Genomic DNA, 25,710 nt, shown 5'->3' on the forward strand with positions numbered 1-25,710 from the left:
TTCTCCCGCGTTATCTCCCATGGGAGGGGGGTAAATGATAATTTTATTCCTGATGCTGTTGTAAATATGGATTCTATCCGTTATGCCGGCAACGGGGCGGAGATTCATGGCTTGTAAAATTTTTTGCTCTTGAGCAGAACATGGGAGGTGCCACAGTTGTGCAACCTTATGTGCTTCAGTGATTTCTTCCATAGTGTTGTGCATTCTGAGGTCTAGGAGATGCTGACTACTGGGTCCTTTAGGGATTCCCAATGTCGTTTTGTAGACATTCCTTATCATAGTATTGAATACATTTAAGCAGGGTGTCTGAGCCTTATGCACTACCCACTCCACCACTGACTACCCAGTGGCCCTGATAGGCAGGAAAATGGTCAGATAAAAACATACAAACATAGATAGATATATGCATAGCACCTGAAAGGTGCACGAGCTACCTCAAGAATGCTAACACGTTAAAAGTTGGCCAGAGGTGGGAAGCGAACCCATGCCTTCGCGTTACGCATACAGTACTCCCAGGGTTAACTCTAGTACAAATACATAAACAGCCAAGAAAGTGGACGTGAAACTGGTGCCGCAGTAGCTCACTTGGCAAGAGCATCACATGTGCATTGCGAGACAAGGGTTCATATCCTACTTGTGATCAATTGTTTTTTCATCCACTTCCATCTACCTCAATTTATATTTTCTATATTTTGATTAAAGTAATTTTCTTCTATGCTTTCCTGGTCATTGTCTGTTGGCTTTATGTGGTTGTGACTTACGACAACTGGGCCCCATGTTTCCCTTTCTTCTCGGTCATGTATATATATAGACTCCCTTTAAGACGAACTTGAAGGGACCATGAAAATTTGTCTTATCAGAAGAATGATTGGCAACATGACCAGGTGCATCCAGATACCTTACTTCAAAACAGTAAATGAAGTAGACTTACAATGAGGAAAAAATGACATAAAAAGCATGCTGAGAGCACGCAGCACAGCAACTCCACCTAAAGGGAAGTCTAGGTTATGTTGAACGAAGTGGGGAAGCAGAAATGAGGCGAAATGTTGTGGAGGAGGAAGGTATGTGGAGGCGCAATGGGCTGAAATCCTCTAGCAGTTGCTTCAGGTTTTGTTTGTGGTACAGGCCAATGGCTCATAGCTTTGCATGCACCTGTTCTCGCCGGTCACATTGTGTTGAAGCAATAGACAGCAAGAAGATCACTTTGCTCGCGGCTGCTGCTGCGATTCCTCATGCGAGCATTTTGACAGCGAGCGTCTGCGATCATAGAGAGTGATGTGTTTATAATTGCCTGTGCATACTAACACCATGTGTGTTAATTTAGTTAGTAAGTTAATGTTTACAAGGCGGTGTTTTCCTCTGGCGGCTGCTGCGTATGGCGCAGCCACGCGAACCCTGTTTTGAATACAGTCTGTGAAGTGGACAGTGTAGGCATTTAGGTGCACCGATGGCCGATAGCTTCATGTGCGCTATAGCATCTGTACGCTTGCGGGCCACCCGCATTCGGGAAGTTAAACATCCCTGTAACTTTTTGGTTTCCCCCTTATTTTCGCCTCTGTTCACGGGCAATGAATGCCGCATGCCTCCAGTAGGGTGCTTCAATGTGCGCACTCCCTGGCACAGCGCATCGAGGCACCTTATGCTCCAGGATCGGTAGTAATGGTCGTTACTCCGAATGTTCATCTTGACAGTCTGAGGCGATTAGTCTTAAGCGGATATTTTTAATTAAGTCTCTCAAAAACCAAACAGACGTTAGCATGTTGTTCATTATGTGCGAGAATTCAGCTTAACTGAGTTCGTCTTATTGAGCGTTCTGTGTATATATGCATTACGTTGCCATGCAGCAATTTGGCAAATGTGGCACAGACATTCGTATGTTACAGTAATGCTGTAGCAGTATACGGTTACAGTTTACTGAGCAGAGGATGTAATTTTATCCTTTTACCTGGTAATTTATCCGCAACAACACGAGTGGGAAACCTGACCCAGTCAAATTTTTCTCTAGCAAATAGATAGCCAGGGTGTCTACCAACTGGGAAAACCGTTAATTCTCAGGGACTTTGAATAGTCTGGAAATACTCAGGGAAAACTCGGGGAATTTGGGCTTCTATCAGGGAATATTAGCTGTCATTTTATTGAAAGGGAACGAAAGTCGCCCTAATGCTGGCTCGAGTAAAAGAGAGGAATCGTAACGAATTGTCTTCGACGCCGTGTCGTCAGCTGGAGGAGTTGCCAGCGTACAGTCAACGACCGATTTTCCTGACGCCTGATTTTTGGGACATGCCCGATAATGCGGACGGCTTCGCGGCCCCAACGCGTACCCCATATAGTCAATGTATAAGAGCGTCTGAAATTTTGGACTCAAGAACTCTTCGCCGAACGATTTTCCAGACATTTTGCCGCGAGTGCAGGTCCGAAACGGCATTACTCAAAGCCAGTACCGCCATTTTGATTATCTCGCCGCGTTGCACCACCGGCGCTCTCGCACACAGATGCGCTGGCAGCTGTGGCCACCACCGCGGCAACGCGAGGCCTAGCTGCTTTCCCGTTCGCTATTAAGGTTCTTACCGTTCCGTGCCGTGTTTTTCATTGAAAGAATTCGCCGCTGTCAGCAATGACACCGACTCCGCCTCTGTAATCGCGATTGGCTTCAAAGCTTAGAAAGTACGGCGCGTTGCACAAGGCCAGTTCCCGAAAGGCAGCTTCGCCTCAGCACAGAAAGGTTACGCGGTGAAGCACGTGTGAAGTAGTGCGGTGAAGCTTTACAAGCGTGGGAAGGTGTAGTTGTCACGGGACACAGTGCGTATTCCCTAATCATACACGCGTACACACACTGTCTTCTGTCACAGTACGAGCACCGATATGCCTAATAAGTGTACTGGCAGGCCTTCAGAGCCTTTTCGGACGTGCCTTTGGCGATTTGAGCCCTTGAAGGCAGTAAAAGACACGCACTCATCTTTTCGGACGTTTTCGCGGGCCCTAGGGATTGCAAAAAATCGCACGTTGACTGTACAACTGACCAAGAGGATGCTTCAGATGGTCTGTGGGGCGAACGCGCGGCGGAACGAGGACAAGAACAGAAAGTACCGTCACATTGAGGAATGATCGGGAAAGGAACTGTGCCGGGTCTTCTTTGAAGGAGCTTGAGCTGAAAAAGCAAAGTGTTGGCTGACGCCATGATGCAGGTGACCCTCATCTAAACCAAAATAAACTATTTAAAGCAGTAACTTGCAACACTGAAGGATTGTGCATAGTCTTGATAGTATGTCAGGACAGTTGAGGCAGACTTTCCAACTGCTGAGAGAATCTTAGTTGTAAAAAAGTTCAAGCCTAATGCCAATGAGCTTGCTATCAGTTGATAGAAATGGCTCCTTTTCGAAAATATTCGCTTGTGTATGCATCTCTTTTTATTCGTATTTGAAAATGTTCGACTCAATTTGCAATGGGCTTTACAATTTTCCCTTTTCAAAGATATCTTATTCACTGCATTTTACTCACCCCTCCCTTCAGTTTTCTATATTTAATAACATGAACACTACTCATTACTATTCAAACTGGATTAAGTCTTTTTATTTTTTAGCATGCTTGCTAGAGAGTGACAGAATCCATGTCGGCCTGTCTTGACGTAAAGCAATGTTTTCTATCACTCAGGGAATTTTGCACAGGCACTCAGGAAAAACACGAAAACTCTGGGAAATTGAAAATGTCAACTTGGGAACACCCTGATTGCAGAGGCACACATTCCTGCTGCCACGCCCAAAATTAAGCAAAAATCAGTCTGTCGAATGATGGCAGTTACAAACCAGATCCTATCCGAGTCCAGCTATCATGCATCTAATACGCCTAGACTTACACACGACTGACAAGTCCAGACATTGTGATTCTAGAGCCACCCTAGAGCTTATCCTATGGGAATGTACGGGTATAATACACAATAATTGTGATGCACCCTTCAACAGCGACAGCCTCCATGTGCATTGGGAGTCTGCATTGCTAAGCTCTGACCTGCAGCACCAATTCTGGGCTGCCTAGTGAGCCGAGGACGCTGCCAAGGGCCAACAACCCGTGGCCGAAACCTAGGCGGGGTCCAGGTCCACCCCACCAAATCGCAGGGCACTCAATAAAGCTATTTGAATGAAATAAGCTCTGTGTGACTGGTATCTTCGCAATAACTGAGCATTGGACCATGGCTCGCTATGGCTCAAGCTCAAATGGCCCAAATGAGGCCAGATTTTGAAACCATCGGGCCAGAATGAGGTGGGCCAGTGCAAGACACTTTTGTGCCGGGGCCATGCCCCAGACAGAAAGCACAACCTATGCAGTGCTCTATTGTAGATAAGAGACGAACTTGACTTGTGAGTTCAGATTTGATGGCTGTGCTCACCAATATCGTTATAATATGAGTGTTGCTTGCTTGTTTGCCTTTCTTGGCACAAGTTTGACAATTGAACATTCCAAACTCTTCATTTCTCAGTTTTTCTCTTGCTCTGGGTTCGTAATTGCCAGCACATAACAAATTCATGATCCATAATGAACAAAATGTGCTACATAGCATGCTTTCAGCATACAGAAATACTTTAAGTTGTGTGTGGGGTGTGTGTGTGCGTGTGTGTATGATATGCATACCTGCCAACTTTTCAATTTTATTGTAAACTGCCCGATTTTCAGCTCTCATTTACGATTGTCGTATTGATGCAACTGTTTTAAGATTTTTGATTTGCGTATGGTTTTGGGCAATAACTTCAATAGAAAGACCAATGCAGGCGCTGAGTAACATATTATGGTCCAATTTCTTCAGACCCATTTATTATACAGGCCTAGCAGCGTGGCAGCAGTATCAGCTGGTGGAAGCAATGTATACTGGAAATTGAATCATTGACACCCTTTACATGAATATTGCATTAATAAACTTCATAAACATATCTGCTTGTCTGCCGCACAAATCGTTGTCGTAGCAACTGTATCCCTATTCCTTGAGTTCAAAGTCTGCGTATCTGTAATAAACACTAAACATAATATAATAAACAATCAAGCTCTGTTTTGTATTTTTCAATGCATTTCGCTATTGTTTGCCTTCCACTGTACTAGTATTCATATTCCAAGGTTGACAGGTCCGGCTATATGTATGCACTGTATACACAACAAATTTTTCAAGCTTGCTGCAGTTCATTAGCTCATTTGGCTGTAGCATAGTATAACAAAATGACTGACTTGTTTTAGATAGCACTTTTTTATAGACTAAAGCTATTCATGGGAACCATTTCTATTTGTGTTTCAGGAGACGCGTGAGTATACCCTCATCAGTTGCTGCAGAAGTACCAGCTCAGGCACCTCAAGCAAGATGTGAAATGATGACACTGGTTAGCTGGAATGTTGATGGACTGAACCAGCAATACCTGCATCAGCGAATCAGAGCTGTTTGTGATCAAATCTTGAGGTAACTTACTTTTACAACATTGATATGTTTCACTTTCCTTTATTTGACAATAACCTTGTGATATGTTGTGCCAGAATATGAAATTACTGTACTTACCCAACCCCAATTGTAACGTGAGGGTTGACTTTGCGAGGGCGAAACTGGGGAAAAAAAAAAGAACATGATTGTAATGCAAGGGTCGACTTTGCGAATGCGCGAGATCAAAGACGCAAAAACGCGAATGTAACGCGAGAAACAAACTATAGGAAAAGTCAAGAGCAGCTTTATTGAAGTACCTGAAAACTATGCCTAATCTTCATCCTTGCCACTGATGTCGCCGTCGTCATCACAGCTGGACTCCTCTTTGTCACTAGTTGTTTCCCACTGCAGATCGTCCTCAATTCCATCGAGGGCATTTTAAATAGAACATTTCTTAAATGCGCATTAGACTGTTTAATGAGAGAGTACGTACCAAGCAGCTGAAATGCACTGCGCAACAGTAGGTGCACACAGGCGTTTCAGTCTCGCTGCAGGTGTTGAGGTCGATCCACATTCAATTCAGTCCCAATACAGCTGCCGCAAGCAATCCTTGAACAGCTTGTTCAAGCAAACATCCAAGGGCTGAAGACTGGATGTCATTCCAACCGGTATAACAACCAAATGCGTCCAGTCACGCTGCAGCTTTTCTTTCAAGCCGGGTGTGAGGTGACCTAGAAAAGAATCCAGTACCAATATTGATTCTGGATGCAGCAATGCACCTGGCCTTCGGTCCCAAACGCTGGAAATCCAATCTAATCCAAGTTCCGAGTCCATCCAGCCTTTTTCGTGGCAGCGTATGACAACATTGTTCGGAAATGTTGCTTTCGGGATAGCCTTCCGGCGAAAAATTATGAAGGGAGGGAGCTTGCAACCATCAGCCAAACATGCGAGCATAACATTCATTTTGTTTCTAGTGCTTCTAATCCAAACTTCATGTTAACCAGACTTGTGAACTGTCCTAACCATTGGCATATCGAGGTACACGAAGGTTTGGTGCGCATTCCCTATGTGTCCAAGTGGCATGTTGGTAGAGCGGTGGAGATCAATCACATACCGCTGAAACGCAAGAAGTTTTGACTCGAAGTCCTTGGGTAGTTTCTGACAAATTGAGGTAGTGTGTCGAAGGGAAAAACTGGCACTTTGCATGAACTTCTGTAACCAGCTGCACAATGCCTTGAATTGGTTTGGCCCCAAACCCGCGTCTTGTGCAAGTTCACGTGCTTTGCACTGAAGCATTTCAGCCACTTTATGGCCACGATGATTGTTTGTCTATATTTCACACTAATTTTAGCAGTCAAGTGCAGCAGCTTTGATTTACCAGTCACACAGTATACAGTAGACTTCCATTAAATCAACACCGGCTAAATCGATTTTTTGGTTATAATTTGATCCCAGCCGAAGGTTTTGGTCAGCGCCCATACATTTCTATGGGCCCTAACTTTCATTATTTTGATCCTAAAATTGGCCTTCGCTGGATAATTTTAACTTGTGCAGTCAGTACACATGCACTTGGCCTCCGTAATGATCCCACTGGCATTTCCTTTAGTGGCAGCATGTGTCTTCGAAGAGCTTAATGGACAGTGAATGCATTAAATACATGTCATCTCCTGTTGAAAACGCCTATTTTCGTCCTGCTCTAGGAATAGTTTGAAGCAATAACCATAGTAATACGGAAGGACATTGACTGCACAACTTACCAAAAGGGTGCTTCAAATGGTCCCTGGGGCAAATGCGTGGCAGAAGGAGGATTAGAACAGAAAGGACCTACGCATTGAGGAATGAACAGGAAAGGAAGCATGCCACTGCTTCTTTGAAGGAGCTTGAGCTCAGAAAACGAAGTGTGGGCTGACATCGACATGGATATTTCCCTCATCAAAACCAAAATAAACTCTTTAAAGCAGTGAAAGGCAACACTGAGGCATTGTGTGCAAAGTATGTCAGGACAGTTTAGGTCGACTTTCCAGCTGCTGAGAGAGAATCTCACTTGTGACAAAGCTCGGGCCTCATACCACTTAGCTTGCTATCAGCTGATAGAAGTAGCTCATATTCGAAAACATTTGCTTCTGTATACATTTCTTTTTATTCTTATTTGAAAATGTTCAACTCGATTTGCAATGGACTTTACCATTTTTCTGAAGTTATTTAATTTGCTGTGCGTTTTACTAACCCCTCCCTTCTGTTTTCTCTTTGAGCAACATGAACACTACTCCTTACTATACAGACTGTATTAAGTCGTTTTTTTGTGGAAGTGACAGCATGGGGCGACATTGTGTGAGCCTGTCTTGACATAAAAGAAAGTTCTGTGTCACTCAGGGAAATTTGCAGAGGCACTCAGGGAAAACCTGGAAAACTCAGGTAATTTGGAAATGTCAACTTGGTAGACACCCTGCTGATGAATTAAGTCAAAAGCTACAAAATACACAGTCGCACAGCCACGTGCTCAGGTGACACCATGGTCAGGTGACACAAAGCTCAGGTGAACGCTCGGGTGAAAGCTTTTGGGCCAGATTTGTAAAGGTGAAGGCCTTCCTATTAGAAGAGCAGGCTTTGTCGTAGCCTACAAACAGAACTCTCAGACAAGAGATACAGCACATCTTGCTGGTGTTTATTCTGAAGAAGAATCTACTAGCTCACTACCAGCACTCACTCCTCCCATACTTCCTTCATTTTTCTTTCTTCCGAATGCAAAACACAATCCTGGCCCAAGATGTGCCATAGGTGCATTGCTTAAATTTCAGAACTTTTGTGGTTCACGAGACTGCTAAATTTACAATTTTATTTACAGAGGCTACGATAGTTTCTTGTGTGCTCACCCCTATATCCTTACAAGTTAATAAGTTGTTCATGTACCACTATAAATACATATTGTTCCTTGCAACACGAATGATAACAATGGATGATCTACATGCACATCTCCGCATAATGACAAGGTACATTTACAGTTCATTGAAAGTGTCATTTTGGCCTGCAGAAGGCCACGGCAAAAAAGGGCAAGGGTATGCGCAGGATGTATGGGACATAACTTGAAAGTGGATGTGCTTGTTGCTGTGGTGTCACTTTTGTAACCCGTGTTGCCTTGTTGCTGAAGTGTCATTAATGTTTGCTTGAAAGCAAAGAGACAACGGGTACACCTGTTTCCTGCAGCACCTCATATTGTCACATGGTAGTGACGGTAAAGAACACAGCAGCAATGCTGTGAAACACGAAACTAACTTTTATTGGGCGAACCTGTGCTCACAAAAACAGGCTACACGTAAAGCACAACGATAGTGGCGAACACAGTCAGCACTCGGCGAAATCTGATCTACCGGTCAAGCGTGTTGGCTTTTATACACGAGCCATCAAATGTTCCAGAGTAATCGCTGGTGCCCGCGTGTCTTCCCGAAATTTATACACCATTCGTGTCGTGTATACGTGCAACCGGATTACACAAGGTTCGGTGACAATGGACAGCAGATAGAAGAATTTATAACATTGCAGAAACTTCGGATACATGCAGGCACATCCCGTGCTGAGCGATAACATTTGTTAGACTGGGAAAAGCACACACCCAAAAAAGATAAACAAGTCCACTTGTCAATATTTTCAAGACGGTGTTGTTTTTGTTTCAATCCTGGACTCACTTGCTGTTGATTCAGATGTGTGGTGATAAGCTTGGTGACATGATGGTCAATACTCAGTGAGATAGGGTCGCATATGCCTTTTTGCGCAGTGCTTTTTGCAAGGTCGCATTAGAATGCAAAGCCTCTTTCTTGCTCTCCACCCTTAAGAAATGCTCCTGTCTAAAAGCCCCTAGTTCGTTCCTGACTTTCGACACCAGATGTAAAGGCGAAGACTTTCTTATTAGAAGAGCAGGCTTCATTTTAGAAGGCAGATGAGGCTCTTTAACTAAAGAAAAGGCAGTTCTTCCTGTGTTTATTTCGAAGAAGCTTCTATCTCGTCACCAGTGCTTGCAACTCCCATACTGCTTTTCCTTTTCTTTCTAATGCGAAACACTGCATGCATCTACAAGGGATTCAGGAAGTGCTTGATGACTTGTGCACTGTTTGTGGCACGCATACAGCATGCCATTTGGGAAAGAGCATTCAACAAATGCTCATCCATAGTGAGAGCATATGGGGCAACAAGTGGGAGAGTAGCCAGAAAGAAGCAGAAGCTCAAAGCCCATTCTCACAGAAGAACGTGGAACACAAGAAGGCCTCATGTATGTTCCAGGGAAATTCTAGCAACCATACCTGCAATGAGAATAAGCTGGCATACTTCTGCTTTTGAAGCCATTTCTCTGAACATTCATTTTGTCACGGAAGTTAAATTTTGTGAAAACTATAGCTTTTGAATTAGACAAGGCAGACTCGTTCATAGGGCACTTTCTGGAAGGATATTTTATGCAGAATGCTATTGGTGGACTCAAATTTGTTTCGCTTTCCTTATGGAAAAATAGAACATTTGGGCACATGGTGCAAATGGGCAAACCACACTGGCTAAGCGCACTGCGGCTCGCTAAGGACAAGTGCATTTGGATTACGTTTAGCGCATCGTAGGCATCAGAGGCGGAAGTTGTGGCGTCTACGTTAACATCCAAAATGAAATTTGAACTGTGCACCACGGTGAAATTTAGAAGGAAGAGTGTTGTGAGCATGCCCCATTGCGCCGTAGCCTTCGCAGTACAAGGCATTCAAGTAGGAACAAGAGCACATCGGAAGGCCGTGTTTGATTGCCAGTAACTCCACTTCTGCTGAATGCATTGAAGTACTTTTTGTGGCAAATTATTTCTGAAATAGCCTATTTTCACTTCGGATGCCTTTCTCCACTTCAATAAAATGTGGTTCACGGCCCCTTTAGCTGCTTTGGAAATAAACTAAAGTTTTTCAAATAGGTTTCAGGACTGCTCTGCATGGACAAGCCAGGCTTGTCCAGAGTTAGCTTGTCCAGTGTAGTTGAGAGAGCAGTCAATAATTCTGTTGCATGCCACTAGGCTCTGGGTGCTTAAATGGGTTGAGTTGCCATAGTCTGACGTCACCACTAAGCTCTCTCCTACAAGATGAAATTCAGAGCATCTGTCATTTTCTTCAATACTTCTGAAAAATACCTGACTGCCCTTACTGCCTTTTTCTGCTTTTGGCAGGTTCATGCCCCCACATTTTTGTGATTACATTGACTGTCTCCCTTTTTAATATATTATTTTGGCCATCTCAGATTACCTATAATGGCCATCTCAAGCAAAGTTTTAACATTGAAAAGCCCTTGGAAACAAAGGGAACAAGTATACAAGAGTGCAGACATTCAGAAAAAGGCCATTTATTGCTCATTGGATACAGTGATACTGGCTAAGCTGGGATAGTGTAACAATGCTGTTCCGATGCCCTTTTATTATTTTTTTTTGCTTTGTGGCTTGTTCGAAGAGCACTGAGCCCGCACTATCACTGCAATTGGCCACTTGCAGTCAGTGGATCATAAGGAAGGAATAGACCAGAATGAAAGGAACAGGGCTCGTATCATACTGGCCCTAGCCTAGGTGCGACAGGTTGAGGATATGAGCATGTTTGACTTTCCACGTAAGGCTACCAAGCAAATGTTTGCCCATGCCAGTGTTGCGCTTCGAAGCTGAGCAGGAAGCTTCCATGGAATGGTCCCACAAAGCCTACTGATGAATGTGGTTCATCTCCATAACATGACTGCACATGCCAACAACTCCTAGACAAAGAATGAAAGCGACTTCCTCTCACTGCTCTCCCACCATGGCATGTGTGTCATATGGAGAAAATGAATATCAGGGAATGCAAGAGTCAAGTGTCTCTACAATATCTAGTTTTATTCATTCATTCATTCATTCATTCATTCATTCATTCATTCATTCATTCATTATGCCTCAAATTATTTGATGTGAGGCATTACTTGAGGGGGATAGGCCTGAGTACAGCAGTCGTGGGTTACATTTTAAATGTTCTTTGATGGTGGACTTGAATCGAAGGGGATCTGTTATCAAAGCGATGTAGGCAGGAACGTTTTTCCAGACTTGGGAAGTAAGAAAAATATATTTGTTAGGTTCTGCCGCTTGTGGAAGATGAATGGCATTTTTGGTGGCTGCTGCTTGATATGCGCACCTCATATCATGCAGCAGCAGTTACTACTGCTCTTTTTTCAATGCTCCTTGGCCAGATTAAAGACTTAGAACAACCAAGTCCACTTCTTCATGATCATGCGGAGAATGCCGTGCTTGCACGGGTGCTTGTGTGGGCACGAGATTTTTATTTCTCTCACGGAGCAACAGTAGTGTCTATTTGCTCTCACTGTTGGTTGCTCTCGCCAGGGCCACAAAACTGGAATGTGGCGGCGGGTTGTTCATTCCCAGAAATATGGGACATGAGGCATGTAAGACACCTAGTACCCTCTCTTGGTGAGCGTCCGTTCGATGCAGTACATAGGTCAGCATGTTCATTCACATGGCCTATGTTGTCACCAAAATCGCTGGTTATGATATCAATCAATCAAAATCAAATCAAGTCAAGCCAAACAAATCATTACATTACTCTATCCCTCACCCTGACAAAACGTCGCTATTGTAGACATACTAGTATGACCATGCTCATGAAAGTGGGATGTGCCCTGACAATGCTGGCAGGTCTAGTTGCTTTAGTAATGTCCCACATAGCAAGAGTTTGTCATCGAATTGTACTGCAGTGTAGCCGGCCATATAGTGGGGAATGCTTTTACGTCCTGGTGTCATTAGGAATGTTTGTCCTTTCTCAGATTGTAATTGAAGGCTGAGTAATGAGAGTTAAGGGTTGCATTAGTGCTTCTGAACATAATTGGTATCTTCTACATGCTGAAGTCTGCAATCACGGTCACCTTCAGGAGAGCCACATCCCAATACTGGCAGGTCTCACTTTCTTTTACATGTGTCCAGAAGTGCTTTCAGTGTGCTATCGTTGCACTGGAATTCATTGTCACTCATACAAATCTGTTATTACAACCTTGGCAACCTTAGTTTGTGTACAATTTCAAGAAGGTAAAATTTTTTTCCCCTTCATGAAGCATGCTAGTTCACATGATCAATCTAGCATTTCCATGGGATGAGGCACATTTGCCAGATTCTTCCAGCTGTTAACTTCATTTGGCTACCAGCATACATATTATTACAACTGTAAAAAAGAAATTGAACACTTTTACAAGACGTTGAAACAGGCAGAAAACCAACAGTCCTTGAATTTGGAGCCAAAAGCCAAACTGCGAATCTCTGGTACAAAAATTGACAGTGCCCACACCACTGCTTGCATTTTTTTTTTCAGTACACAAGGCTCACTTTCGTGTTGCCCTTTTTCTGAGACCTTCCTCTGCCCCTTCCTTGCAGAGAACGATGATGGGGGTGAGGGGAATCATTGGTAGTCACAACATTATGGAACCAACTGAAAATAAAGGAAGCTGGTGGGAGCTGAACCTGCAACCTCTGCACAACCATGGAGGTTGTGGGTTTGGCTTTCACTGGCGACAAGTTGTTTCTTCTTTTATCTATTTTTATTCCCCTTTACCTTCTCATTTCTGCACTCCAAGTAAAACAGCAAATAATTTTCCCTATGCTTTCCTTCGCATCATTTTCTGTTTGCTGCATATCCGTCTTTGCAGATTAGCGTGTAGGCGAATACTTTATGCCTGCAAACTTCTGTACTTTTTAAGTAAAAAGGCTCTCTCTCACTTTTGTGTGACGCTATATTGTGGGTGCCAACTGCGGTTTCACACAGTGTGGTACATTACTGACAAATATCTGACAAGCAGTCAATAGGTAAGCATTGCACGCTTGTTGCAGTACAGTGAGCCTTTACCAAATTGAAACATTTCTTTTAAAATTTCACCGTTGTGGCTCCGATATCGACAATGGTGATGTCGTCACATCTTTAGGAATCACAGCTGTCATCACATTGCAGGTTGGATCCAGACGTGGTCTATTTGCAAGAGGTCGTACCTGAGATCGAGCCTAAGATCAGGGACAGTTTTGCAAGGTATCGGTACATACCTGGTGACTCGCAAGGCTACTACGTTGTGACACTGCTGAAGGAGGACACGGTGAAGTGCAAGACTCACACTGTCTCTCCATTCTCATCCACCAAAATGGAACGGCACATTGTACAGGCTGAGGTGAGTGACACTGGTCTTATACTCTCTTTACATGGTCACCCTCAGTGATAATTTACTTACTTGGCAGATGCTTTGTCTTATTGTCATTAGGACATAAAGTAAATTTTATTACCCATGCATGAATGGAAGCAAAGTTATGCATATCCCATATAGCAAATGAGTATGTCATCTTGGAAAACTCAATTTAAAAATGTAAATATAGATAACATGTCTCAGAATAAATATCCTCTAGACACCTCGTATTACAGGATAGCCACAACCACTTGCAATTTTATGCCTTCTTCTGTAGAAACCACATCATTTGAAAACTAAGTTTGACGTTTCTGTTGTTACTGTGATCCATAAATATATACTTGTTCCTTGATAGAAGCAGTTTAGAAATTCAAGATGTTCATTGTCTAGCTCCTCACAAATTTTCTGCTCGAACACGATTTTGCAAACAGTTATCGTCATTGTACTTTCAAAACTATAGTTTTCCTAAAAGTGTAAAATAGCCAAAAAGTTTGAACTGAGGAAGAACTGCTGCATAGGTTAGGTCCTCTCCTTCAACTCAAAACTTCTCAGCGGCGACGCGCCGTGGTTGCTCAGTGGCTATGGTGTTGGGCTGCTGAGCACGAGGTCGCGGGATCGAATCCCGGCCATGGCGGCCGCATTTCGATAGAGGTGAAATGCGAAAACACCCGTGTACTTTGATTTAGGTGCACGTTAAAGATCCCCAGGTGGTCGAAATTTCCGGAGTCCTCCACTACGGCATGCCTCATAATCAGAAAGTGGTTTTGGCACGTAAAACCCCATAATTTAATTTTTTTTTTCTCAGCGGCAATTGTTTCAACTTCTTATATTCTTTTTGTCTGCATTGAAGTTGTCCAACACTCTTCTATGCTCGTGAGGTGCTGGCTTTCGTCGCTTGGCCCGTTTGTCTTCTTGTTTGGACATGTCTTCTCAGTAAAAAAAAACAAGGTTGGGTGCGAAAGCCGCGCAAGTGGGTAAAATGGAATGTCAAAATGTATTTCCACCATTCCAAGCTTCAGTTTCAGTTTCGCAAGCAATCTAGACTCACCGTTGCCAGAAATGTGCCTTTTGTTTTTCTTGATCGTTTTTTAATATTCTCTTCAGAAGGCCACTAGAAAGTGTGAAAAGCGAGCCTTCCGATAAACGAGTTGGCTCCACATTATGCTGTTTTCCCACTCTACGGCCACATCTTGAAAACTGCGTTTATAGGCGCCTTTGACTGGAAACGCGCCACCGCTGGGTGGGTAAAAAGGGCTAATTTTCTTCTTTTCTATCTCACAGATAATTACGAAACTTGGTAGGAGCTTTTTTATATGTTTATGCATCCAAAATGAAGAAAATTTGAAAAAATTGTATTTCTGGCAAAAATCTGAATTTTAGCCCTGCATGAATCACCTCTTAAAGCACACTGCTCTAGCCACATTGCTTTTTTTGTTTGCTTCGCACCTCCCCCTCCTCGTCCTCCACATTGCCTGAGAATTTCCTTCATTGGATATCCCTTCGGCTGGCTCACCTCATTGAGGGGCTGCCTTGTTGTCACGAATTTCGGTGTTCTGTATATAGATACGGACACGATGCAAACATAACTAAAAAGTTCTTCATGCAATGTATCCTGAAAGGTATCCCAGTGCGGACTGCCCTGCCTGTGGACTAAGGGCAACATTATATCATGTGTTGTGGGAGTGTGAAGCCATCAGCTCCTCCTTCAGCGAGGATAGGTGGGCTGTGCTCTTGGGCAGCCCTGAACTCAATTACCAAACCCTGGCCGTCCAGAGTGCCCATGAACGGGCCATCAAGCTCGGTTTGGCGGTCCCTACTTGAGACTAGCTGGGTGGCGCGGGGTCTCCCCAGCGTCTTCTTTGGACCTAATACAGTTATTTCATTCATTGACTCACATTTATCTCAAGAAATGATTCCAACTCAGAAAAACGAGCAGCAAAGTAATCTCACGCACCATAAATCCTATATGCACACAGAAAGCTCCCAAAACTAGCTATATACATAAAAAACAAGCTAGACCTCAATTACATACTGTTCTTCAGTTCGACAAAACAAGTAGCAAGTAGCCACTATACTCTCGTACAACTTTCTGTAGCAGTGAAGGGAAAGCTACGGTCACGTGGCTGCTGCAAATTTGTTACTACGCCAAGTAGTGTGGCAGCGTTTGACAGTGCTTTTGGTTGCTCGGAACAGACGCAGAATCGGCGCAGCTTCCATGCGCGATGTTCTTGTGTTTGCTCAGACACGGAAGGGAAAAGCCGCAAAATAAGTAAACCTTTACCATCAGTGGTGTGTTTCGTCATATTTAACTGTTAGTACTAAAGCGTTTGTTTTCTCTTCCCCAGCCTAAACTATCGTGGATTGAAATGCAGGGCTTTCTTCAGAAGCTTGTGCATGCTTTGCCTCCGTAGCTTTCCCTTCACAGCCACAGAAAGTTGTCCATGAGTATAGAAATCAAACTTTCTGACCATCACCAGTAGTATCAGGTGTCGACCCGGCATTGTATAACACGTCAGCCTCCATGGTTCTGACGCGGCGAAGCTGTTGACCTCTGTTGAGTGATGGGGCTGTGGCTTTCTGCTGAGACCAGTGTGGCACAGGATGTGGTCCTGTATCGTTGGGCATTGTGCCGTTGGCACGGCCAGGCATTTGCCTCCGTAGCACTGGACAGTGGTCAGTGACGGTAGCGTGGGGCTGGAGCGGGCTCGTGGAGTAAGGCCAGGGTGACTTAGCCGGGGCTCAGGATCTGGATCTGCTGCTGGCCATTTCAAGGTTGCCTCTCTTCAATCCGGGTCCTAAAAACTGCTCCTTCCTGTTCTAGAGCACAGCTGGAGATACGTCTGCCCTGATCCAAGTTCTTGTCAGCAGTGCCCCGCTAAGGAGCCTTCTGCGTTCTTTTTCATCTTCACCCTCACTTCTCCTTTTCATCACCTCCCTCGCCGCCCGTCATCGTGATCTTCAAATCTTCACCTCTCCTTCACACATTTTGCCAGTCATTCATGACATAGGCCCCACATTATGACCAGTATTTCGTCTTGTGCATATGGACTAGTATTAGTGGTATGCATATAACGGGGAGCACTATGGGAGGGTAAACAGGACTCATAAAAGACTTTGTTGCAGACCTGCAATAGAGGTGTCATTGTACTGCTAGGCTGGAGGTCGCAGGATCAAATCCCGGCCCTGGAAGCCACATTTCAATGGGGGTTAAATGCAAAAACGGCTGTGTACTGTGCATTGGGTACACATTAGAGAACCCTAAATGATAAAAAATTAATCCGGAGTCCCCTACTACAGCATGCCTCATAATCGTACCATAGTTTTGGCATGTAACACCCCAGAAATTAATTAATTAAGATTGCATTATACCTGGTCCTGGACTATAGGCGGTTACCTTATTAAGTGGTCTGAACTATATATAGTGATTTTTCTATCTTTCTATTCTCCCTGAAGCAGCAACATTAGCTCATTCTTTTTTCAGCGAGCGTTAGCTGGTAAAATAAGGTTAAAGACAAAGCAAAGACACTCGAATCACTATCCGAATCCAATCTTATTCTGCCACCTTTATGGCTTTGCCTTGTACCATTAATACATACATTTCATGTTTTTGTTATAGATTTCATGATTTGTTTTTCTCATGTGTATGATCAACCCTGATGTACGCAAGGATATCGTAACGTTTCTACATAACACATCACTGCACACCGTTACTATAAGGGGTAAATGTGGGTATATGGTGTATACGAACCAGCAGCTTGGAACATCAATTGCAAGCACCAGCCTTCATTGAGGTCTGCTGTCACCATCAATATGACTCTTATTAATGTCAATTTCGTCAGCATTTGAGAGGACCGCTGCTTCTGCAACATTCTTAGGATGTTTCTTACTACTGTTTAGTTAGATGCCAGAGAGAGAGAGAGAGAGAAAGCTCTTTATTGAAAAAGCAGAATGATTAGTCAGCGTATTTTTGCCGACATGCTACTCTGCAGGGAGTTGAATGAAGGAGAAGAAAGGCACTAGAAGATGCCAGAGGTTTTGTGAAAACTCTATTCTTCTGACTGTGTCTTTTTTTTCATCAGTGCCCTCTGCTGTATGTAGTGTTCCACCTACTGTGTCGTTGTGTAAGTGAGTGACTGATGGACAGGTTTCTTTTATTGCGATAGCAATTATATGGACACTCCAAGTTCATGTACGGAACGGTTATATACGGAAGTTCATATACGGAACAGTTATACGGAACCTCACGGCGTCGCCGTGAGGTTCCGCATAAAGTCCAAGGGGTGATAACAATGTCGCCGCATGCCCTTCTTTGTATGTGTGAGTGAAAACGTGCGAGAGGAGCTGATGATTGCGACTCAGTCTCGCCTGCATGAAAGGAACAAATGCGAAGAGGAAGTGGGCTGTCTTCTCTGGGGTGCGAGGCACCCAACGTTGCGAGGTGCCGGGGGAGGCAAGGGAGAGGTGACGGCGGCATTCTCTCCAGCTCCAAATCCGCATGCAGCAGCTGCACGCGGTTGCGCGGCCGTATCTTGAGAGCGATCTTCATTGGAGGCAGAGCTTAGGCACGTCAACGGCTCGTAGCTTTGTGCATGCTGTGTGTCCTCGGCGCTCGCTTTGTGTTGAAGCGATAGACAGCACGAATGTCACTTCGCTCGCTGCGCATTTCCTCACACCAGCATTTTGACTGCAAGTGTCTGCAGTCATCGAGCGTGATGTGTTCATGTTTGCTGCGCGTGCTGGCACCATGCTTTTTAATTTAGTTAGCAAGCGAATGTTTACAAGTTGATATGGTCATAAAAGTTCTAGCCTTACTTCGTATGGCTGTCTGCTAATTTGTTATCAGAATCAATGATTGGTCTTTTGGGCGAAACTGTGTCTTTTTTGAAGCCTGTGAAATTCATTTACACTTTCTAATATAGTCGAATCTCGATGTAGTTAACATGGATTTAATGAAGTATACATAAAATGTGTGTAGCCAATATCACTGTGTGTTGAATGTACAGATATTAAATCTAAAGAAAGTATTTTCACGTTGGATGTGACTTTTCAAAAGGAGGTTCAACTATAGAAGAAAAAGTTTGAGAGTATACTGGCTACTGTTTCGTCATGTTCGCAACATATGCAGATGGGGTCTGTCAGTGTTGTTTTGCCTTGCGTCAGCACCATTCGACCTCTGTGTTTAAGTGCTTAAAAAACTTTTATTTAGTTATACTTTTGCTTCATACTTCAGCACTTCAGTGTGGTTTCCTTTGTAATTCTCACTTAGGCAACCTTCAACAATAAGGATTTCATCCTCCTCAACACCCACCTTGAGAGCATGGGCTACTCCAGCGAAGTCAGACAAGTACAGCTTCGAAGATGCTTTCGTCAATGCAAGAAAGAATCTTTGGGAAAGACAGTAATCTTGGGAGGCGACATGAATCTGAGGGACAGTGAAGTAAGTTTTACTGGTCTGTAAAAGTGTGCATTTTGAGGGAAAACGGATGTGTAAAATGTTTTTAAAGTGAGGTACAAAATTGTGTTGCTTTTAAATTGGGGTCCTGCTGAGCACAAAGCTGCAAGTTCAATAACTGTCTACAGCAGGCACGTTCCAGACAATGTGGCATGCAAGAATTCACCGACGATTACAACACTCCCTGATGTGAAATTTTAGCACAGCTGTATACAAGTTTTCATTTTGTGATATATTGGCTGGGGCAGACAGCCTATCTCGGGTGGCATGTTGCAAACAGAGCTAAGTGTCATGTGACTGCCTCACTAATCAGATGATTGTGAGAGGAAGTGCACGGGCAACGTGTGGGCGTGATTCACAGCAGCCGCTGCAGACAACCTCCGCTCATGCAGTGTTTTGTTTCCATACAGACGACGCACGCTACTCTGGTGCCAGCTCGTAGTCATTGTTGCCGCAAAGCTCCTCATGTGCGACACTGTGCTTTTCCTCTCACACTTTTGCCGTACCCTTCACCTCCACTTTCCTTCTCGTGCTATCGTCTCTCTCACCGCTTTTTTCATGCCTCACTGCGCTCCCTGTTCGCTCTCATCTTTTGCTGTGCTCCTTCGCTCGCTTGCAAGGTAGGATGCTGACGCTCGCCGCAGGAACGGTTACCTAAGCGCTGCACTCTGAAATGTTTACATACTATGCTTTGGGTGCACGTTAAAGAACCCCACGGGGTCATACTGCATTAAAGTTTGATTAACAGCCCAAGGACACTAGAGGGGACAGACGAGAGAACAGAGCACTTACTTCCAACAAGTTATTTTCTTTTCAGGAAGTATCTATATATATATATATATATATAGTCACACGGATGCACAATAGCCATGCGCAGAATGCAGGGAAAAAAAGCACAGCAAAATTTAATGTGGTGATAGCTCGAGGTATCTTATCTCTTTGTCAGTAAGAGCAGTTCAGCGCCCACAATGCGGGACTCCTATCGTCATGCATGCAACAGAGCAGGGCACCAGTATATTTTTTTTAGTACAGTTTATTCTGAGAGACCTAACTACAAGGTCGACACAAGCAGCATCAACAGTAGTTGAAGAAACATGAACGGGTGTCAGGTACCATGATGGTGCAGTCACTTCATCAAGAACACTGTGTGTGTCCCTGTCTTCGTCACGCAAGCTTTGTTCAGAAAGTGCTGGTATACATAACTTGTTCAACAATATTTCACCACTGTCCATAGAAGCACTGCAGTGTTCAAGAAAATTGGTACCAATAATCGTGCGAAGAACGAGAAAGAACAAGGAAATCCGACACAAACACTTTCCTGGCCAACAAAACACTCAAAGCATGAACACCAAGAGGTGAAGCCACTTGCCACCTACTCCACGAAAGGTAACAGCATCATTCCAAGAAAACACAACTTTGTGGCCCAGACAGTTTTTGAAAGCGAGACTCATCACAGACACAGTCGCCTCAGTATCAACTAACACCATGGTCGGTATTCCGTCAATCAACAAATGCACTTTGTTTTTGAGCATCACAACAGGCAGAGGGATTTCTTGCAAACACCATCCAGCGACCTCACCTCCGTTGGCCACAAATGCTTGTTTCCTGGTGGCGTTGAGGAAGAATGGCGCCGAGGGGATGGGGAGCGACGGGGATGGTTAGTTGATGGTGTCAGACTCCGCTCAGATGCCGGGGAATCCCTGCGTCTCTTCTCGTGCGAGAAACGATCCCTCAGAAGCAAATCGGTCGTCCACAAGTCATATGAAGTATGGGTTCCGGGTGGCAAGAACATCGGTGGTGTCCTTCGTGATTGACTGCATTGGGGACAGTACCGAGCTATATGTCCTGTGAAACCGCAGTTGTAGCACAAGGGAGGGACGCGGTTCACAGCATATTCCTCAAAACGAATGCTAGGCAACTGTGGATGGCGAGAAAGTTCGTTGTCATATGTGTAACATGTCTCTGCTGCTTGCTGAAATACACTGTATCGGTCATAAGTTGCATCGTGGTAATAGGGTTGGTGCTGTCCTTGTCGCAGCCTAACATCATAAGTCATGGGGTCTTGTACATAAAAATGCGACTGTTCTCATTGTGGCCGATCATCATAAGCAGGGCCTCTGTCGTAGTCACCTGGATGTGGTTGAGGCGCGAGTTCATAATCCTCAATGTTCCTCGCCGCAAGGTACGAGGAGAAGGATGAAATATTTGGCTCTAAGTCTAGTGGCAGGTGGGAGCTATGAGGGCCTAGGTGTGTCGTCTGTGCGTGTAGGCTGAGCTCTTCCCGGTTGCTGATGCAAAATTGAGCGACTGGTTGCTATCTATGCTTGCAACTGTCATCATATTGGCTAGCTTGCCAAACTGCGGTGTGATGTGCCTCGTCCTAAGTTGCTCGAAAGTGCGACAGTGCCGAATGATGTCGACGACAGAAGCCAGGGTGGGTGTCTCTTGCGATGAGGAAACAGTAAACATCCTTGATGATTCCTTTTAAAATATGCCCGGCTTTGTCTTCTCAGACATTCCAAAGTCCACCATCCTACGCAGCTTTATTGCTGCCTCAATGTTGGTCGTGCAGGTGTAGGTGTAGGTTGCAGTAGTGCCTGTTCTGCCCGTTTCTTTTAGAGCGCAGCTCTTTGGCGTCCGTTCCTGGGTTTCGCGTCGTCGTCGTCGTCGGCCTCGTAACCAGCTCCGCCCCCCTTTCATCCCCCCAGCGCTAGCAGCGACCGACTGATACCGCTGGATGCCGCTGACGCCGCTAGAGAGTCAAGATAACGTGACTGCATAGAACACCGTCGCCGCCATGCAGAAAGAGGAGGAAAGGGTCCCCTCCCCCCCCCTGTTCTTGTGTGGCGGATAGGGTGCTCTTCAGTTGCCGACGCGCCGGTTATTCGTTGTCCCTGAAACCAACTCCGCAGCTGGGGTTGACTCACTATCGGCGTCAGCGGCATCAGTCAGTCGCTGCTATCTCTTCCCTCCTCCCTTTATCGTGTTGTCCGCTTGCTGCGCGCGCTTCTGCCCCCATCGTTTGCCGCTGGGTGTACACGCTGCCCCCCTCCCCCCTCTTCCTGCGAGTCTCCGGTTGTCAAAGCGCCGGCTCGAACTTAATTCCTTTCTTCGCTCCTCCTCCAATGCAACCCCTGTGCGGTGGCAATCAGAGAGCCAGATCGGTGGCGGCGGATCTGTATATGTGCACCGCCCGAGCCGAAATTGCCGCTGCCGTTCGCCCTGTGCGGTGGCAATCAGAGAGCCAGATCGGTGGCGGCTTGACATAAAGACAAACAGCAATTTCCTAACACTTATGCGGGAGAACATCCCGTTCCTCTCGCTCGTAACGCGTCCCACGGCTGTGACAACCTCGCGAGGCACTTGTATAGATCTCGTCTTTGAGAATCAAGCATTGGTGTACCAAGTCGAACATATATCAGTCTATTTCTCCGACCACAAAGCTTCCTTCATGACTGTCAAGAACTGTTAGTGGAGTCTTTGTTAAAGGAATACGTGTGAAAAATAAAAAAAAAATTCTGTGATAGCGCATACATGTGTTGCTCGATTTCTTTGCCTCAATCTATCGAAAAGGTGAAACAGCTTATTTGCTGCGCTCAAACTTCGCATTAGGAAGTAACGTAATCGTCGGTAATTTTTTTCATTGCGCAGTCACCGAATCGCTCTTTAATTTCGGAAAGAAATCTGCCCCATGTTAACGTTTCCTCGTGATCCTCGAATCACACTAACGCAGTATCAGTTGGAAAGAACACGACATTCGAAAGCTGAGAACCACTATTCCACCTGTTGGCAGCGCTCACCTGTTGATAATGGATGAGCCATTTCTTCGCCGGTCTTCCGGCAAAGGGATGTACATCTCTTAGTTGTTGAATAGAACTCTTCAGTGTAGCACGGGGAATGGGCCATTGTTCGTTTGCGTCATGGGACATGTTGAACTCCACAGGATTCGGTGGAAGTCCAGTAAGGCGATGGCTCCGTCGAAGAACTTGTGGTTCAACCTTCGTCTTCGGGTGTCGATTACCCAGCAGCTCCACCACAACTGTTACGAAGAGTTGCGACAAAGTCCGTTTATTCACAGGAGATGGATGATAGTGGTAGCACAATGCAGCCTCCAAAGCTTTTCGTTCTCTTCGTCCTCCCTTCTTCCTCACTGCCTTTCCTATTTCCGTTACAATATCTTCAGACAAAATTGTATGAATTTATCTAACACGGTTTCAACTCTGCTCAGCACCGGAGAAATTCAAGTGATATTTCTTTTATTGCGGTAGCGATTATGTGGACACTCCAGGCGCATTTCTGCTGTCGCTGTTGCTGTCACTGTGAGGTTCCGTATAAAGTCCAAGGGCAATAAAATTGTCACCGCGTGTCCTATGCTGTATGTGCGAGGGAAAGCGGGCGAGCGTGAGCCGACGAACGCGGCTCAAATTCGTGTGTGAGCGAGGAAGGCAGGCCGGAAGCACGCCCTCTCCTGTCGCCTGCGAGGCACGGGGGTGAGGCGGCAGAAGGGGGTGAGGGGGTTCTTCTCCCGCAGCTGCTGCTTACGGCATGGCCACGTGGGCACCGTATCTTGAAAGCAATCTGCAATGTTTGCAAAGTGCGCATAGTGTTCGTAGCTTCGTATGCACTGTGCTTTCGACGTCAATTCGATCGAATGTCAATTAGATAGCTACTGCTGCCGCGATTCCTCACTCCAGCATTTTGACAGTGAGTTTCCGCACTCATCGTGCGAGATGCGTTCATGTTCACCTGCGCATGCGTGACACTATGCTTGTTAATTTAATTAGCTAGTTGGTTTGAATCCATGGTAGAATGTGTAAGCACGACTGAACGAGGATGCCGAAAGAGACAGACACACAGAGAGAGTGCTGTCTCTGTGGGTCTGTTTCTTTCTACGTCCTTGTTCAGTTGCGCTTACACATTATATCATTTTAAATAAGTTAGTATGCGAATGTTTACAACTTTATACGGCTAATGAAACTACTATCCTTACATCTGTCTACTGATTAGCTATCGCAGTCAGTGCTTCGCCTTTCGGGCGATAAAGAAGAAAATAAACTTTATTAAAAAGAGTGGTCCGGCAGTTTTCGTTGTAGTGGCCTTAGGTGGCAGCTCGAAGTCCTTGGACTCAGGCAGTATCTTCGGCTTGCCGAACAAAACTGCAATATTTTTGTTTTTGTCATTCAAGAGTGGCTCAGTGGCCCATACTCAGTGGCCCTAGCCTTCCTCAAAAAGGTTCGTTAAGAGCTGCACATATCCAGGTAACCTTAGCTAGTGAACCAAGTCGGCATAAAAGATGTCGATTAAAGAGCGGCACATACGTAGTGGCCCATACCCAGTGACCCAAGTTGTTGTAAAGAGGTTTATTGAAGAGTGTCACATACCCTGTGGCACATACCCAGTTGCCCAAACTGGGGTGAAAGAGGTTCATTGAAGAGCAGCACATAAACACTGGCGCATACCCAGTAACACAAGTTGACATGAAACAACGGGTAAACTGATGTCAGTGAAGAGTACCACACACACAGGGGCACATGTTCGGTTACCCAAGTTGGCCTCGAAGAGATCGATTTAGGAACGGCACATACCAAGTTAAAACGTACCGAGTACCACATATCCAGTTGCCCATGTTGACAGGAAAAGGGTTAGAGGCATTAGATACGTGCTCGGACAGCCTCTAAAAAGTGGGTGAAGTACCCTAGAAATGCATCGCATTAACAAACATTGGGAGGCAAGGCAGTATTTGCCATCACACCAATACAAAGGGAATGTCTTTGATCTCAATCATCAACTAGACATAGAGAGAACAAAGTGCTGGCTCAAGAGCTGGTAAAGATCAGGTGTGGAACATACCAGAAGGTAATGTTTAGCAGGATGAGCTTATTTTATTCTTTTTTTTTTAGATTAGGAACACACTAAGCCTTTTGAAAAAGTCAGTTGCAATCGCCTACCATTTTTTTTTCAGACACCGAAAATTTAGACACGCTTGACTATTCATACGTTGTCATGGTGTCACCGTCAGCACGATATATGTAGTGCATAAGAATGACTGATATTTCAGACACTCCACAGCACGCCATTTGACCTTTTGGATTATGCCCACACGGCGCCATGAGCACTTGCCTGCCACTACAAGCAGAAAGAGCAATATTTTTGCTTAGCTGCATTACCAGCACTTCCTCGAAACAGAAAGAATGCTTCTGGCCCAGTCCATTGCCTAATCGATCCAGCAGTTTTTGGTTGAGCGATCAGAACAAGCCAAACCACGTTTAGGCTGGCGAGCCGGCACATTAGCGTGTATGCTGAACGTGTCTTGCACCTCCAACATTTCCTGCTTATTCTAATAAATAGAAAAACAGCCTCAAGCGACTTTGTTGTCATCTGTCATGAATTTTGTCGCACAGAATGATCACCTATCTCCTCACCGGCTGTCTTTGTTGACCCAAGCCGTGGTGAAGCAAGAGGAGTGCCATACAATGAAAGTAACAAACCCATGATAATGTTGCTAGTGGAAAGCAGTCAACCTCTGTTCAGTTGCCAGGAGATGCAAATTTGGTGCAAGTTCTACCATAGTTGTCCCTGTCTACTGTTTGGATCGCACCGCTGGTACGATCTGTTGGGAACTCGGCGCTGACGCCCGTGGATGTACCTGGGTCGCAAG

At 45.0% G+C, this 25,710-nt stretch overlaps 1 protein-coding gene across 1 annotated transcript in view; it reads left to right on the forward strand.

The window, feature by feature from the left end:
- LOC142585163 (tyrosyl-DNA phosphodiesterase 2-like) overlaps positions 1–25,710 on the forward strand; it is a 50,098-nt gene that overhangs the window by 6,884 nt on the left and 17,504 nt on the right. Inside the window, exons 3-5 of the mRNA XM_075695699.1 lie at positions 5,279–5,437; positions 13,378–13,588; positions 18,867–19,037. Of these exons, the coding sequence (XP_075551814.1) occupies positions 5,279–5,437; positions 13,378–13,588; positions 18,867–19,037 (541 nt within the window). The remainder of the gene's footprint in view (positions 1–5,278; positions 5,438–13,377; positions 13,589–18,866; positions 19,038–25,710) is intronic.

This window comes from Dermacentor variabilis, chromosome 6 (genome assembly GCF_050947875.1).
Source record: "Dermacentor variabilis isolate Ectoservices chromosome 6, ASM5094787v1, whole genome shotgun sequence".
Classification (NCBI taxonomy): Eukaryota; Metazoa; Arthropoda; class Arachnida; order Ixodida; family Ixodidae; genus Dermacentor; species Dermacentor variabilis.